Source organism: Columba livia, chromosome 17 (assembly GCF_036013475.1).
Source record: "Columba livia isolate bColLiv1 breed racing homer chromosome 17, bColLiv1.pat.W.v2, whole genome shotgun sequence".
Classification (NCBI taxonomy): Eukaryota; Metazoa; Chordata; class Aves; order Columbiformes; family Columbidae; genus Columba; species Columba livia.
The window spans coordinates 365325-378729 of NC_088618.1; the positions used below are offsets into that span (position 1 = coordinate 365325).

The window sequence follows — 13405 nt, forward strand, 5'->3', positions numbered from 1 at the left end:
GAGCGTGGGGAAAAGGAGAATGTAACTACATCTCATTTGGATGGAGAGGACTCGCAGATGTTAGGAATATTTTTGATCAACAGCTTTCCTGGCACTGCTCGTGGTGGAATCCACAACCTTGATGGCTAGCTGAGTAAGAAAGTGCTGGCAGGCTCCTGCCTACACGCAGGCAATTTGCAATGCTGCCAGTCAATATTTCAGTGAAAACAAAATTGCAGGGATCATATTAAAAGAGAGGAAAAGGGAAAATAAAACATAATAAAAACCAGCCTTCCCTTTTAAGAGAAACTCTGATATGACCTGATGGGAAAGACCGTACTGTATCAAAACGCGCTCCTGGTTTAAAACCGACGCGCTGCGCTGGGAGCCCGGCCGCGAGCACGCCAAGGCCGGCGGCAGCAGAAGCAGACCCAGCAGCAGCGGCTTTACACGGGGACACCGGGGAGGCCCGTTCAGTGCAGGCCTGCAGGAAACGACGCAGAAAGAGGTTTAGCTGTGTCCATTCGGTGGAGGAAATGTATGGAGCACGCACAGCTCTGAGCTCGGTCCTCCTCAGCTGTTGGGAGGCACGTTGAGCTTCTGAGACCATGCTTTCAAATCTAGGTCCAGATGTAGCCATGCTCTCAGTTTAAAACCATGGCATTCTCGGCGGACACAGCAAGTGGTGTAGCCCAGGCAGTATTTCTCACTGGACCAGATGACTGACACAGGCTACCAGGGGCATCTGAGCTCCCCGGTACAGGTCCCACCAGCACGCGGACTCTGTGCACAGCGCCTGTGAGCCAGTCCTGCCCGCGAGGCGGGTGAAGGGCGCCCTGCTGCCGCAGCCGCCGGCGCTGGGCCCTGTTCTGCCCCGGCCTCAGGACTAAGCTGGGCTGACTACGTGGCCGCTGTCCGCAGGGATTCCTCAGACGTCTGCTTACGGCTGCTTTACAGCATGCGCTGCTGGAATGACATAAAGGGTCCAGATATTGGCCTGTAATGCAAAAATATTTCATGCCAAAAGGTACATTATGCTCAGAGAATTTGTTCGTTCATCCAATGAAATGTATAAAATAATGTGCTCCACTTTGGTTATTAAATTGATCAGTACAGAATATAATGGACATATTCTATTTGTTGATTTCAGGTTTCTAGCTCAGTTTTAAAGACAGATTCAATAACAGAAATAATGACAATGTTCATTATTGTATAAACATTCAATGCTCATACTGTAAATCTCTTCTTTCGGCCATTAAGCCTGTATTAAATCAGGTTGTCCTTGCCCTGCGAGTGCCTCTCACTGTGCCCAGAGAACGCCAGCCAGGCAGCAAGGCTCCCGACGGGGGCGGCTCCGCCGTTTGGACGCCAAAGCACAGAGCAGTGAGGAAATGAAAACGTTAGCAGCTCCGTCCAACGAGGCTGGCAGCCTCCTGCCGCCCTGCCTGGCCGACAGCTGCCCCGGGAGCGGGTCTGGCTTCGCTTCTGCCGATTAACATCCAAGAGTCAATGCAGGCTGAGGTGGATCTGCAAACTCTGACGTGACCTCTGGCAATGCTGCCTGGTCCCACGCTTCCCGAGACGTCACAAGAACTCATGGACCCAAGGGACAAACTCTTCTTCCCTGGGTTTCACACCACGAGGCAGGGAGCGTTCCGGAGACCGGTCTCTCACAATACCGGGTGTGGAAATGCAGAACAATCTATGCAGACACCAGCAGCAGATGCAGGTTCATAGGTGTCTGCTTATTACCAAACCTCTCTCCAGCTGAGACTTAAATAGCCTCCTTCATGCAAAACAGGAGAGGGAGTGGAAGTGAAGGAAACTGGCAATTACACAATTTTATTTCCCTCCTAGCCCATTTGCTTTTCATCACAGAGCTCTGCGCTCACGTATGGAAGTTGCTTGTGAGCTCTAAGTCAAGCACAAAGTCAGCCCGATACTTCCCTTTCACTGGGGGGAAGTCTCCTTGTGCTTTTCCGGATGCACTGGAAAAGCACAGCGAACACGTTATTTTACATTATTTTGCAAGCACCAGGGACTTCATGCTGCACCTCTCCAAACGCAGCGCTGCTCCGAACCAGACACCGGGCCTCGGTTTAGCCCCTGCACCGGCTGTTTTCTGTACACATTTCTAACTGCAACCTTCTTTCTCACCTTTTAAAAGAACCAAACAAATCCTACTTTTTTCTAAAATCTCCACCCAAACTCTACTGGCCTGAGTGGTGAAAACCACCATCCCAGAGCTAGAAGGAGCACGTGGTGAAAACCACCATCCCACAGTTTGAAGGTGCACTTGGTGAAAACCCACCATCTCACGGTTTGAAGGTGCACCTGGGCGCAATCGGGGTTTCCTGGCTTTGCTGCTCACCTTGCTGATACCTTTTAAGAATATCTATCCCAACAGGCAAAAAGTTAATGTCCATTTCATTGGAGAGAGGTCTGCAAGCCTGACAATTCCCTTCTGGATAAGCCTCAAAGAATGTATTAGTGATGAAACCAATATGTTTCTTCAGAAGCTTAATAGGGTTCCATAAAAATTACTTCAATAACTTTTAAAATTTAATGACAAATGAGAACCTTTCCACAGGCTTTTTGAACTGTCCGACAGAATCCCATAGCGAGGATATAATTCTGCAATAAATTTTGTAGGACGGTTTAAAAAAAATACAGAAAGCTTTTAATTTCCTATTACCTCCTGTAAGACTTTGCCATCAATTTAAAGCAAATAAATGAACTAAAAACACTGCAGTCACTTTCCTGTCCAGCGATTTACAAGAAAATATTTACTGTTCGGAGAAAAACCCAACAAACTAGAACAAGTATCCTTTTGAGAAACACAGACATGCAAACACAAACGCTACGCCAAGTCCCGCTCTCTCACACTGGCCTAAGCCCAGTAAGCCCAGTGAAGTCAATGGAGCCAGTGTGGCTCTACCTGGCTGCCCGAGCGCGGGAGCGGGGCTGCGCACGCGGAGCCGCGGGTCCCCGGGCAGCTCGGCAGCAGCAGCAACAGGCGCCGCGGGGAACTGTGTCCAGCCCTTGTTAGCAGGAAGGACGGTCAGCGAGGCACGGAGGTGAGAGAAAAGGAGAGAACGTGTGCTCGGCTCGTGCAGTCATTAAAGGAAAAACGGCAAGAACCCCGTGGGCTGCAAGCAAGACCTGAACGCGGCCTCCCGCCTCCCCTCCCGTGGGACAGGACTGGAGAGCTACATCGCTTACAGCAGTGATTTCAAATGAAGCTAATATAAAAGAAAAACACAATGAAACGGAGAAACATAGCACAAACTAGTACTGCTCGCCACCCGGGCTGACCGGGACAGCAGGGTGCTGCTCATCAGCCACGTCCCTGTCCTGAGCGGAGGCTTTGGTGGCCTCGGGGGTGGTGACAGCAGAGGGAGAAGCAGCCAGATGCTGACAGCATCTTTTCCTGGGGTCTCCACTGCTGGGTGCTGGGTCTTATAGACCCCATCGGCATCACACACAAAATAGTAACCAGATCCATTTGCAATTAAACAGCACATCCCGGTCCCATTGATCACTCCCATTCATTGCCCAGAAGGAAACACAAGATGACCTGGGGTCAGACCCAGCTCCCTCCTGCACCAGCCTCCTCACCCTCCACCACCTTGTCACATTACTTGTCAGTCCTCAGACTGCCCCGTTTTATGCCGGTGACCCGCACCACGCACGGGGTTACGCTGTCTGCGGGAGTCCCTAATGGGCTATTACACGGCAGAGGAAAGCTGCCCATCGGCAACCTGTCAAACCACCCAAACGGAGCAGCAGAGAGCTTACAAAACAGAGGGGAAGCCCCGGCTGTGCACAGCACCGCGCACACCTCGGGGTCGGGGTCGAGGGGTCTGGAGGGAAAGAGGACTGTCCTTCATGAGGAACAAGCCTGATTTAAACAGGGGTGTGGTGCCCCCGGTGTGCTCAGACCTCCCCCACACTGCAGTGCTGGTCCCTAGGAATCAGCTTTATACCCAGTGTTTAATTTTCTAAGAAACTGAAGCTTTATAAAACCTTACATGAATAAAACATGTCTCTGAGGTATTTTAAAAGCAGAATCAAGAAGACCCGATAGCTTTGTGGGGGTTGCAACTACTGCTCTTAACATGACCGCCCCGCAGCGTCCTCCTGGCGCGCCAGCGTCCCGCAGCCAGGGCCGGCACCGGCACCGGCACCGGCACCGCCTTGGCTTTTGCTACTCAAGGAAACAGATAAGCACGCTATAAAGGAGGAGTAAAAGATGGTATCTTTCAACCACCCTTTAAAAGTCTGGGCAATCTAAACTACTAAACACATTTTGAAAGAACTCTTTTTTCTTTCTGATTTACAGTTTGATAGTCCTTTTATCTACTTTCACAAGAACCAAGAAAAGCCCGAATGTGCCTCCTCAAACAATATGAGTTTGTGCTGGCGCATTCAGGATATGTATTATTTTGCTTTTATAGTTTATTTTAAATAAGAAGTATAATTAAAGAAAATAAACCACCCACTTTATAACACTTATACAATGAATACTTTATTTATGTTTTGGTGGGCAAGGCACAGCACGCAGTTAGCTTGCCGCGATACCTAACAAACCTGCATTTGAAACTCAGAATCTTTAAGGAAATGAACAAATTCTGCGGAGGAAGGGCAGCTGAGCAAAGAGGCTTACATTACCCCAGGTAATTGTGCATATATATGCTTCTGCGTGTCTCTCGCCACTCCAAAAACATATTCATGACTTGGATGCTTTAAATCAAAAAGCAATTTCAGTCTGTAATACTCAAATAAATAATTGAACACATTTTATCTCCTACAGTATTGCTTCTATTCACTCTAATCCCACTGACAGGAATGCAGCAACATGCCCCACATCCTTAGAATAACAAAACAAAACACAAGACACCAACCAGAAGGCCTGGAAATGTTTATAATTCAACTTTTCAACTCTCCGGGCTGCAGTCTGCAGCTACAAAGAAGAGTCTATGGGGCTCGGCTGGGGAGCCGGCCCGGGGCAGCTGTGCGACCCGCACTGCCAACGGCGCAGCCAACGGCGCAGCCAACCCGCACTGCCAACGGCGCAGCCAACGGTGCAGCCAACCCGCACTGCCAACGGCGCAGCCAACGGCGCAGCCAACCCGCACTGCCAACGGCGCAGCCAACCCGCACCGCCAAACTGCACCGCCAACGGCGCAGCCAACCCGCACTGCCAACGGCGCAGCCAACCCGCACTGCCAACGGCGCAGCCAACCCGCACCGCCAAACTGCACCGCCAACGGCGCAGCCAACCCGCACTGCCAACGGTGCAGCCAACAGCGCAGCCAACCCGCCCGCTTGTGCGGCGGCTCTGCCGTTGGGAGGCACGCGGCACCCAGCTTGTGCTGAAGTTAACAGATTATCCACCTTTCCATGTAACCCGGGTTTACGAAGTTGGACGGATGCAATGCGGTTAAGGTGAATGGTCTCTCCTGCTTGTCCACCGTGTTTTCACAGACAGCTGCTATGGGTAGGGATGGCTGTACCCCGAACTGCTATTGAACCCCCACAACATAGCTGACAGAGGAGACGGTGAGTACATTCCCGTTCCCAAAGAGAGCTTTCCAGAGCCTGCAACATCAGAAAACTGCAAGGAGACTGTAAGACTGCACCTACCGCACTGTTTTCTATGTTTGGTTTTGTTTTGAAATGTGGCTGAAACTGGCTGTGATTTGGGTGATTATCTTGGTTACCCACATTGTTTGAAAATCAAAGCCCTCCTCCTTCCCAGGCCACTGTATAATTATATACATGCATATGCAAGAACGCTAATGTGCTCATGCAGGCAGTGACGGAATGAGAACTTTTCAAGAAGAGGACGCTGGATTTAGCAGCAGTTCAGGGCATCCAGCACTGCTGACCCCAAGCATTTACAAATCACAAACTCTCTTTAACATGAGGTTAAAACCAAGGTATGTGGTGTCTTTTTAACTGCCTGCGGGCTTTGCAGCACGGAAAAATCAGAGCTGCAGGCTCCGCTCTGTGGCCAGGAAGACTGAAGTCTCGCTTAAAGAAAAAAACAAACACCAGCCGACTTAGATTGCCGTACATCGCCATACAATCTTAGATTGCCATACAATTGCTCATACAACCCTCCGAGGGGCTTGTCTGCATGGAAAACACAGAATACTGTGAGACTCTGATAAAATCACAAGAGCTGCAACACGAGGAACAGGGCAGCTGCAGAGCATCACGAGCGCTGTATAAATCAGAGCAATGCGGTTGCTATCTAAATATATGCATTACTTATTTTCTCTATTATTACAGATGCCGCTGTGAAAGTTTTGCATGTCTATAATTACGGCGAACTCCTGTCCAAAGATTCAGCTGTGAACGATCGTACCCCAGGCTCACTGTGCAGGCAGTCGCACACAAGACGGTGACCTCACCAAAACACAACCAAAACCTGGGGATAAAGCTGAGATCAAGAGACAGGATGCACCTCTGCTTTTCCTGCCCCTCCGCCCCGCTGTGGACCCCATGCAGGAAACTGGGAAAATGTATGGGACCTCTCCTGCCCCCCGTTCATGTAAAACACAGCTAACGGCCTGACCGCGCCCTACGCCGGGGCTTCTGTAGTTCCAGCTTTTGAAATTATTTACTGTGACAGTTTAGTGCTGAATTAAAAAAAAAGGAAAGGAAGAAAAAAGGATGAGAAGAAGTAGAGAGAAAAAGGAGAGACAGTCCCCTTAAGGCAACAACATTACAGAGCAGTGATCTCAGAGGAACAAGGGCTCTTCTCTGGTTGAGATATGCTTGTCAGGATGCAGTGTCGTCTCTGAACAAGAAATCTCTCTTGCTGGCCCAAGGCACAGTTTTGCGGTCAAGAGGACAAAACATAAAGGGAGGGAACTTCAAAGAACCATAAGCTGCATTAGTGTGCTGGGGCGGGTGGCTGCGGCGCATCCCACGGCTGACAGTGACGACCTGCACACCCAGAAAGCTTGCCTCCCTCCTGTCAGAGGGATAAGACACAGGCTGCGAGCTTTAGAGCTCTGAGGATGTGTACAGTTCATGATGAAAGATAGCACTTCAAAGCCCTCTGCCTGGAAACCCGTGGAGAAGGGTGAGCGGAGGGTAAGCAACCTTATTTTCCTGGGGGGTGCACATGTGGGGGAAGGATAAGACTTATTTTCACTGTCATTTATTATTGCCATGAAGTCTTGCGCTGTTTCTGGTATCTCTCATTAAAAGGATCTCTTGATAAACCGCTTGATAAACATTCATTAATTAAGTCTCTCGGCACACTTGGCTGACAAGCATTGGTCTCCTGACGCAGGAGGGGGAAAGGGAGGCCTGGAGCAGAGCTGGGCCCGCCAGGCGCTCTGAGCCACCGGACAGCTGGGTTCCACGGCTCCAACTCAACAGCCTGACACCCCGGGGCTCCTGGACACCCCTTGTGCCTCGCAGGTGGCACCTCCACACCACAGCCTGCCCAGGGCTGTGAATGGGGACGCCTGAGCTGCTGCCCGGCCGCCACTGGCTCTGCAATGGAGATCTTCCTCATCAGGGCCCTTGGCCAACGCTAATGGCATTTGGGAAATATCTGCTTTAAGACACTTATTTCACCCTGTCCCCACCAGCAGACCTGGGTTCGAAAGCGGGAAACTCAGCAGGTCTCCTGGGCCACACCGGCAAGGCTGACTCCCCCCTGCAGGAGGCAGCCAACAACGGGAACACAGCGCCCAAGTCCTTAAAATCCAAACTATCCCACACACACTTGAAAACATCATCGCAGCACACAGGCGGAAATCCTTCCAGGGATCCATGAGCGAACGTCCCTCCCACCTTCCCAGACCCACAGCACACCTGCCCTCCTATCAACCACCATCACCTGCCCAATCCACCCGCCTGGAGACAGAGGGATGGATTCGGCTTTCGCCTACGGCTCCCCTGCTCTGCACGGCACTTGCCCTTCAGAAAAAGCAAAGGACTGGCTGGGAGATTCCTGTGAGAAAGGAGCTGCATGGGAGAGCAAACAGACCTTTATTATTTGGCTATCGATTTATTCGCCAGAGGGATGTAACACTCGGCTCTTGGCAGCAAATGCCCTTGTAACTCTGTGCTACAGCGACAACTTGGCTAAACAAATGGTTTTCTGCATCAGAAAACAAAGACCTGTCAGCACAGCAGATCAGGGATTCTCTGCTTTTATTTTTACTTCCTTACACAGAGGATTTCGTCACGAGCCTCCTGGAGGCTCAAAGGGCCCCTTTCAGCCCATCTCACAGCTGTGACTACTGAGGTCACCCCAGGTCAGGACACCTCTCCACACCGCACAATAGCGACTGGCCCTGAAGTGGACATCTACGCCCTGCATCTGTTGTTGCAGAGAGCCGGTGCGCAAAGGAGAGGCATCGCCACCGCCACGGCCCGGCGGGGAGGGGACCGGGGCAAACGTCACCCCGAGACGCCCAGACAAAAGATGCTGCTGCTCAGGCCTTTGTGGAGCCGTGAAATATGGTCAAAGGTTATGTTTTACAGCTGTTCCAGCCTCAAATAAGCACAATCCGTCTATCTTAACACTTAATTGCATCGCTAAGCTGCTGATAAAGTAGGATGGCACAAAACAAATATGCTGGGCCAAACACATCCCCAGGGAAAGTCTGTGGGAACAGGAGGAGTTGCACCAGAAAATGAATACACTTTATTGTTTCAAAAGCCTGGCTACCTTCAATTAAAAGCTGTAGCATGGATGCTGCAGATTTGCTAGTTAATATCTCTCCAAAAAGGCTGCAAGCGTTTACAAAAGAAGGGCATAGTGCAAATGCCCACGGGAGAGGACGAGCACGTGCCGCCGCGCATGTGCCCATCAGGAACCCACGGCGAGTTAACCCGCTCCCCGCGCAGCCACCACGGCTCCAGCCCTGCACAACATGGGCCTTAAATCAGCACTCTTATCTCACAAAAGGAATTTAAGCGCGAGGCTTTGAAAGTCACTTTCTCTCGGCCATATGGCACCACCGAGCCTGGTGGTGCTGCAGCGGCGTTCATTTGCATGTGCGAGAGACAAATCTGGCTCTTGCCTCGCGGAGCGGTAACGGGGCGAGGGGCAGAATTCAGCGCTGTTTGGGTTTCTGCACAGTATCTTCCCGAGGCAAACCTCCCTCACCTCCCAATGCAGGTGTCAAACGCTGAGGCAGCCCCAGCAGAGCTTGCCCGCGATCGCAGCCACCGGTAAAGGGCCAGAGACAAAAATCACGAGCTAAACCCAAAGCTGCCTAAAGCTGGCGATGTCTACACCCACAGTAAACCAAACAGGAACAGGCTTAAGTTACAGGGACATAAACAGCAGTGAATACAGACTTCAGACAGCAAATTCACAGGCATTCACAGATTCAACTTCTGATAGGGAGGTTATTTTGAAAACTCATGTTGCTGAGCTGCTCTGTGACATGAAGGGGTGAGGGATCTCAGGTTTCAGCATGAGAAGGAGCCAACAAAGCTGCCAGTGCTTCAGCACAAGCGGCTCCAGCAGATCTCTGTGCCATGCATTTATGCAGGATGGCAAGATCTTTGTTTTGCTGAGGCAGCGCCGTATGGGCAATCTGGTTTGCCTTCTAGCGAGCCAAGGCGGAGAGAAAAGAAATACTCTTCCCCACCATTTGTTTAAACTTCCCTCTTTCCCCCAGAAAAAGCTAAATACTTTCATAAAAATATCTGCAAATGTTATAACATAATGGGCTTGTCATCAGTTTCCCCATTTGGCACTGGAAATCTGCAAAGCTTGGAAAGAAAGAATTCCTAACACTTACTGCTGCTCAAGAGCCCGTCTCTAAACCGGGCCTGGATCCAGGTGACGGAGCACACAGCCACCAAAGCTCCGTCCCACGGCCAGCACCTACTCCTACACAACTGCAAATTATTCTTTTCTTGGCTCCCTTGAAATAATGCACGAAGGTTATTTCATCACTACTTATTAATGTGCCTCATCTCCCATCTCTGGGATATTTGTATATCCCTAGTATTCATTATTGCTCTGAACTGGTTTTATTCCGCAGGTCAATGCTGAGAATGCTGCAGAACAGCCACACGACCTGACAATTCAGAGACACATCACCAGCCTCCTCACACGATACGTGGAACTATTCCCAGCACGATGCTTCCCATCACGCACCACACTTTGCCCTCTCCACGGCTGTTTCTTCAGGATTTTTGCCTCGCATCCATCTCGGTGAGATTATCCCTGAGAACACAGTAAAACAGAGGAGCCCTGTTTTATGGCTGTACCGAGCCCTTGAGGAGGGCCTGGCATATTTAGAGAGATGTCACGGTACTTCCCATGGGGAATGTGAACCGGTGCGGTCTCTTAGCAACACGCAGTGCGTATCACAGGTAACTCTCAACTAACAGTACTGGTGGGAGCCGCAAACCGAAACCCTGCGAAGGCACCGAGCACCCGAGCACCTGCCACCTTGTTTTGGAGAACCCAGATGTATGGACACAAATGCTCTGTATGCACTGGCAGGAGAGGAATGTACAAGCCCTTGTAAGGGTGATACAAATAACACTGAAATGTTGCTTTGAAAAAGGTTTGATTGTATTAGCGGGAGAAGCACATCTCCCACAGCAAAGGCTGACTGCCGTCAGTAATCCCCTTCCCTAGGATGCTCGTTACAAATCTGGCTGGTAGGGAAGAGCTCCCGCCCCGCACCGAGACAAAGCAGCTCCAAATTTTAACTTTGTCATCACAAGCCTGTAAAGCTGATCTTCACGACAGTGTGTGTGGCAAAATGAAAGGCACTGGCAAAGCTGCTCTCCTGCTATTTGCCCGATATGGATTCACAACTCAAATCTCTTGCTCTAAGATAAAGAAAGCATTTCTCCAGATCACTTACCTTTATTTGCTGCAGGAGAGAACAGCTTCTCAGAGCCTACAGAAGCCTGAAAAAGAAAGAGAAAAAGAGGGTGAATAACACTAAAGGAGAATTTAGGAAGGCTTGCTCACAAAAACACAGCTCATAAACCAAGTCGGTTATCTGTAGACCTGCAATTACACATTGCACCTGGAGGGTGCAATGTTGCGCCATTAAAGAATAAGCATGCATCCTAAGAAGATGAAAGCAAAGCGTATACAAGTACTGTCCCGATCTCACCCAGCTACATCCTCCTGCCCCGTTTATTCAGGCAGCCATGCAATGCACAGCTATTTTATCCATGATTCCTCACATGAAAACAAAACCAGTGAAACTGCTATCAAGCTCAAGGAAAAAAAAATCAAAGCCTCTCTCTTTGAAGATAAGCTCATTTCTTGCCGAACATGCAAAATGTAATTTCTGTGTTGGAAACACAAGTTGCAACTGAACACATCTGTATGAAAGAGGGTGTTATACAATATTATGCCAAATGACAGGTACATGCTGCTATGCACTTAGTTGAGTATGAAACAAAATGCCTTCCTCCTGGAAGAAGCCCATCTCCCTGCAAACGGGGTCGCACTTTGCTGTTGGAGCTCCACAGCATTTGTATTTGTGCTCCTCACCGCTCTGGGAAATAGCTAAAGAAATCCAATTAACCTAAACCTTGTAAACAGCTTCACAATAATCAGGGTCACTGGGTTGCAGACAAGATGATAATGACATACAGGAAAGAAAGTCCATTCATTGTAAATAAAGCTTTTATGAGTTGATTTGATGGTTTCCTTCCCTCCGCGCTCTGATATCAAACAGTCAATCTGTTTCAACTCGAGCTCTTCCTCCTTCTATCTGATAGAACAGCACGTGGCCTCTACAGAGCCAAAGCTGGCCTGGGCGCAGGAGCTCCGGACAGCTGCGACCAGCGCGGCGCCCTGGCACCGGCTGCTGCGCGAACACAACGGGAGACGGACGAGGCTGAAGAGTAAAACACACGGGAAGTGCAAAAAGCCTTTCTGTGACTCTGCCTTAGAAGCTATGAACCAATTCAACACATGGCTGAACCAAGCTGATTTTATGTTTTGTTTTATTGATTTTATTCTAATGTGCCTTAGGAGATTTATATGATAAAGAACACTATGAATTGTATTACATCGTTACATATTTTTAGTGATGACTCAGAAGGAAAAAAACCCAAAACAAACAGTAAAATGCAAGAAGATCTGTGTGAGATACAGTAAGAAACAAGAAAGAATGATCTATTAATGTTATTTCTAAGTAAAGTGGCACTGCAAGCTTGCACTGAATGTCTTATTTAATGCAAATGTATAAAAAAGATAGGGAAAACGACATGAAAAATAGGTTGAGGCTGAGACACATAAGAAAGAAATTCTGAATCATGTCCACGACAAAGCTGCATGTGTAGCTGTGGCATGTATGAGCATTACACAGCTCAGCAAAAGGATCCTGAAATCTTAGGGAAAATCAGTTACCTGCATGATCCCTTCACTGCGTGGAGTAAAGAGAGGAAGAACCAGGATTAAACAAGGCTTTGCCTAGGCTGGTTTGCAAAGAAAGTGTAACAGTGTCACACAGCAGCAACAACAGCGGTGTATATAACGTTTGTCAGCCAGCTCTGAATTTACAATCCATTGTTACAGTCCACGCAAAGTCACCACGCACACAGAACACATCCGCAGGCCCCGGGAACGCACGCACACAGCAGCTGACGCAGAGCCGGGACCTCGCCGCGCAGCGCTCCGCGAGCGCCGGGACACGGGGCACGTGAAGAAAGACGACGGACCCGTTTTCCAGGCTATGGGACTTGGGAGTGCTTGCACTAAAGCCCACGCAGCACATCGGCAGCTGAGCCACAACCCTGAGCGCCGGTTCCGAGAGGAGCCGCTGCCCTGCCCCGGCTGGCCCCGGCTATTCCCCACTGTCCCTGCTGTCCCAGCTGTGCCCCCGTCCTGGCTGGCCCCGGCTGTCCCGGCTATTCCCCGCTGTCCCGGCGGTCCCCTGGCTGTGCCCCTGTCCCAGCTGTCCCGGCCAGCCACTGCCGCACCAGCCCAGCTTGGTGCTTCGCCTCATCTGGAAAGCTGGGTCCTGCCAACTTTATGGCAACCACCAGCTCACTCCCATCTGTGTAGTTCAGCCCCAAGGATTTAATACAGACCGGCACTGTTTAATCACGAGCTCAAGATCTCAGTTGCTGTAGGTCCAAGCCGTACAAAAACAATGTTTAAGGAAGTCAAGTGAGAAAATACACTTTAAAGAGAAAGACACATGGATTATTGCTCAGCCTTCTGATAACAGTGTGTGGCACCACCTTCAACAATCAGAGTCAACATTTACAGAGCAGCGTTCTCAACATCACGGCCACAGTTTACAGACACAAACCTTTACACCTCGAGTTTACAGTAACTGTGCTCTCACTTCTGGCGATTTCTAACTCCGGATCTGAGCATTTTTTGGCACGAGCACCATTCTGAAACAGTGAATGCCTGTGCTGTAGGACATGCTGCGAGCTGCTGCAGAGGCAG

At 49.9% G+C, this 13405-nt stretch overlaps 1 protein-coding gene across 33 annotated transcripts in view; it reads right to left on the reverse strand.

The window, feature by feature from the left end:
- The window catches only part of FBRSL1 (fibrosin like 1), a 463266-nt gene that overhangs the window by 44968 nt on the left and 404893 nt on the right, over positions 1-13405 (reverse strand). For 27 of the 33 annotated variants that reach the window (XM_065033313.1, XM_065033306.1, XM_065033299.1 and 24 more), the window contains one exon: positions 10848-10893. In XM_065033313.1, the coding sequence (XP_064889385.1) occupies positions 10848-10893 (46 nt within the window). Of the gene's footprint in view, positions 1-10126; positions 10196-10847; positions 10894-13405 lie in introns of all 33 variants that reach the window. The other 6 variants (XM_065033311.1, XM_065033309.1, XM_065033303.1 and 3 more) reach the window with 1 other exon arrangement.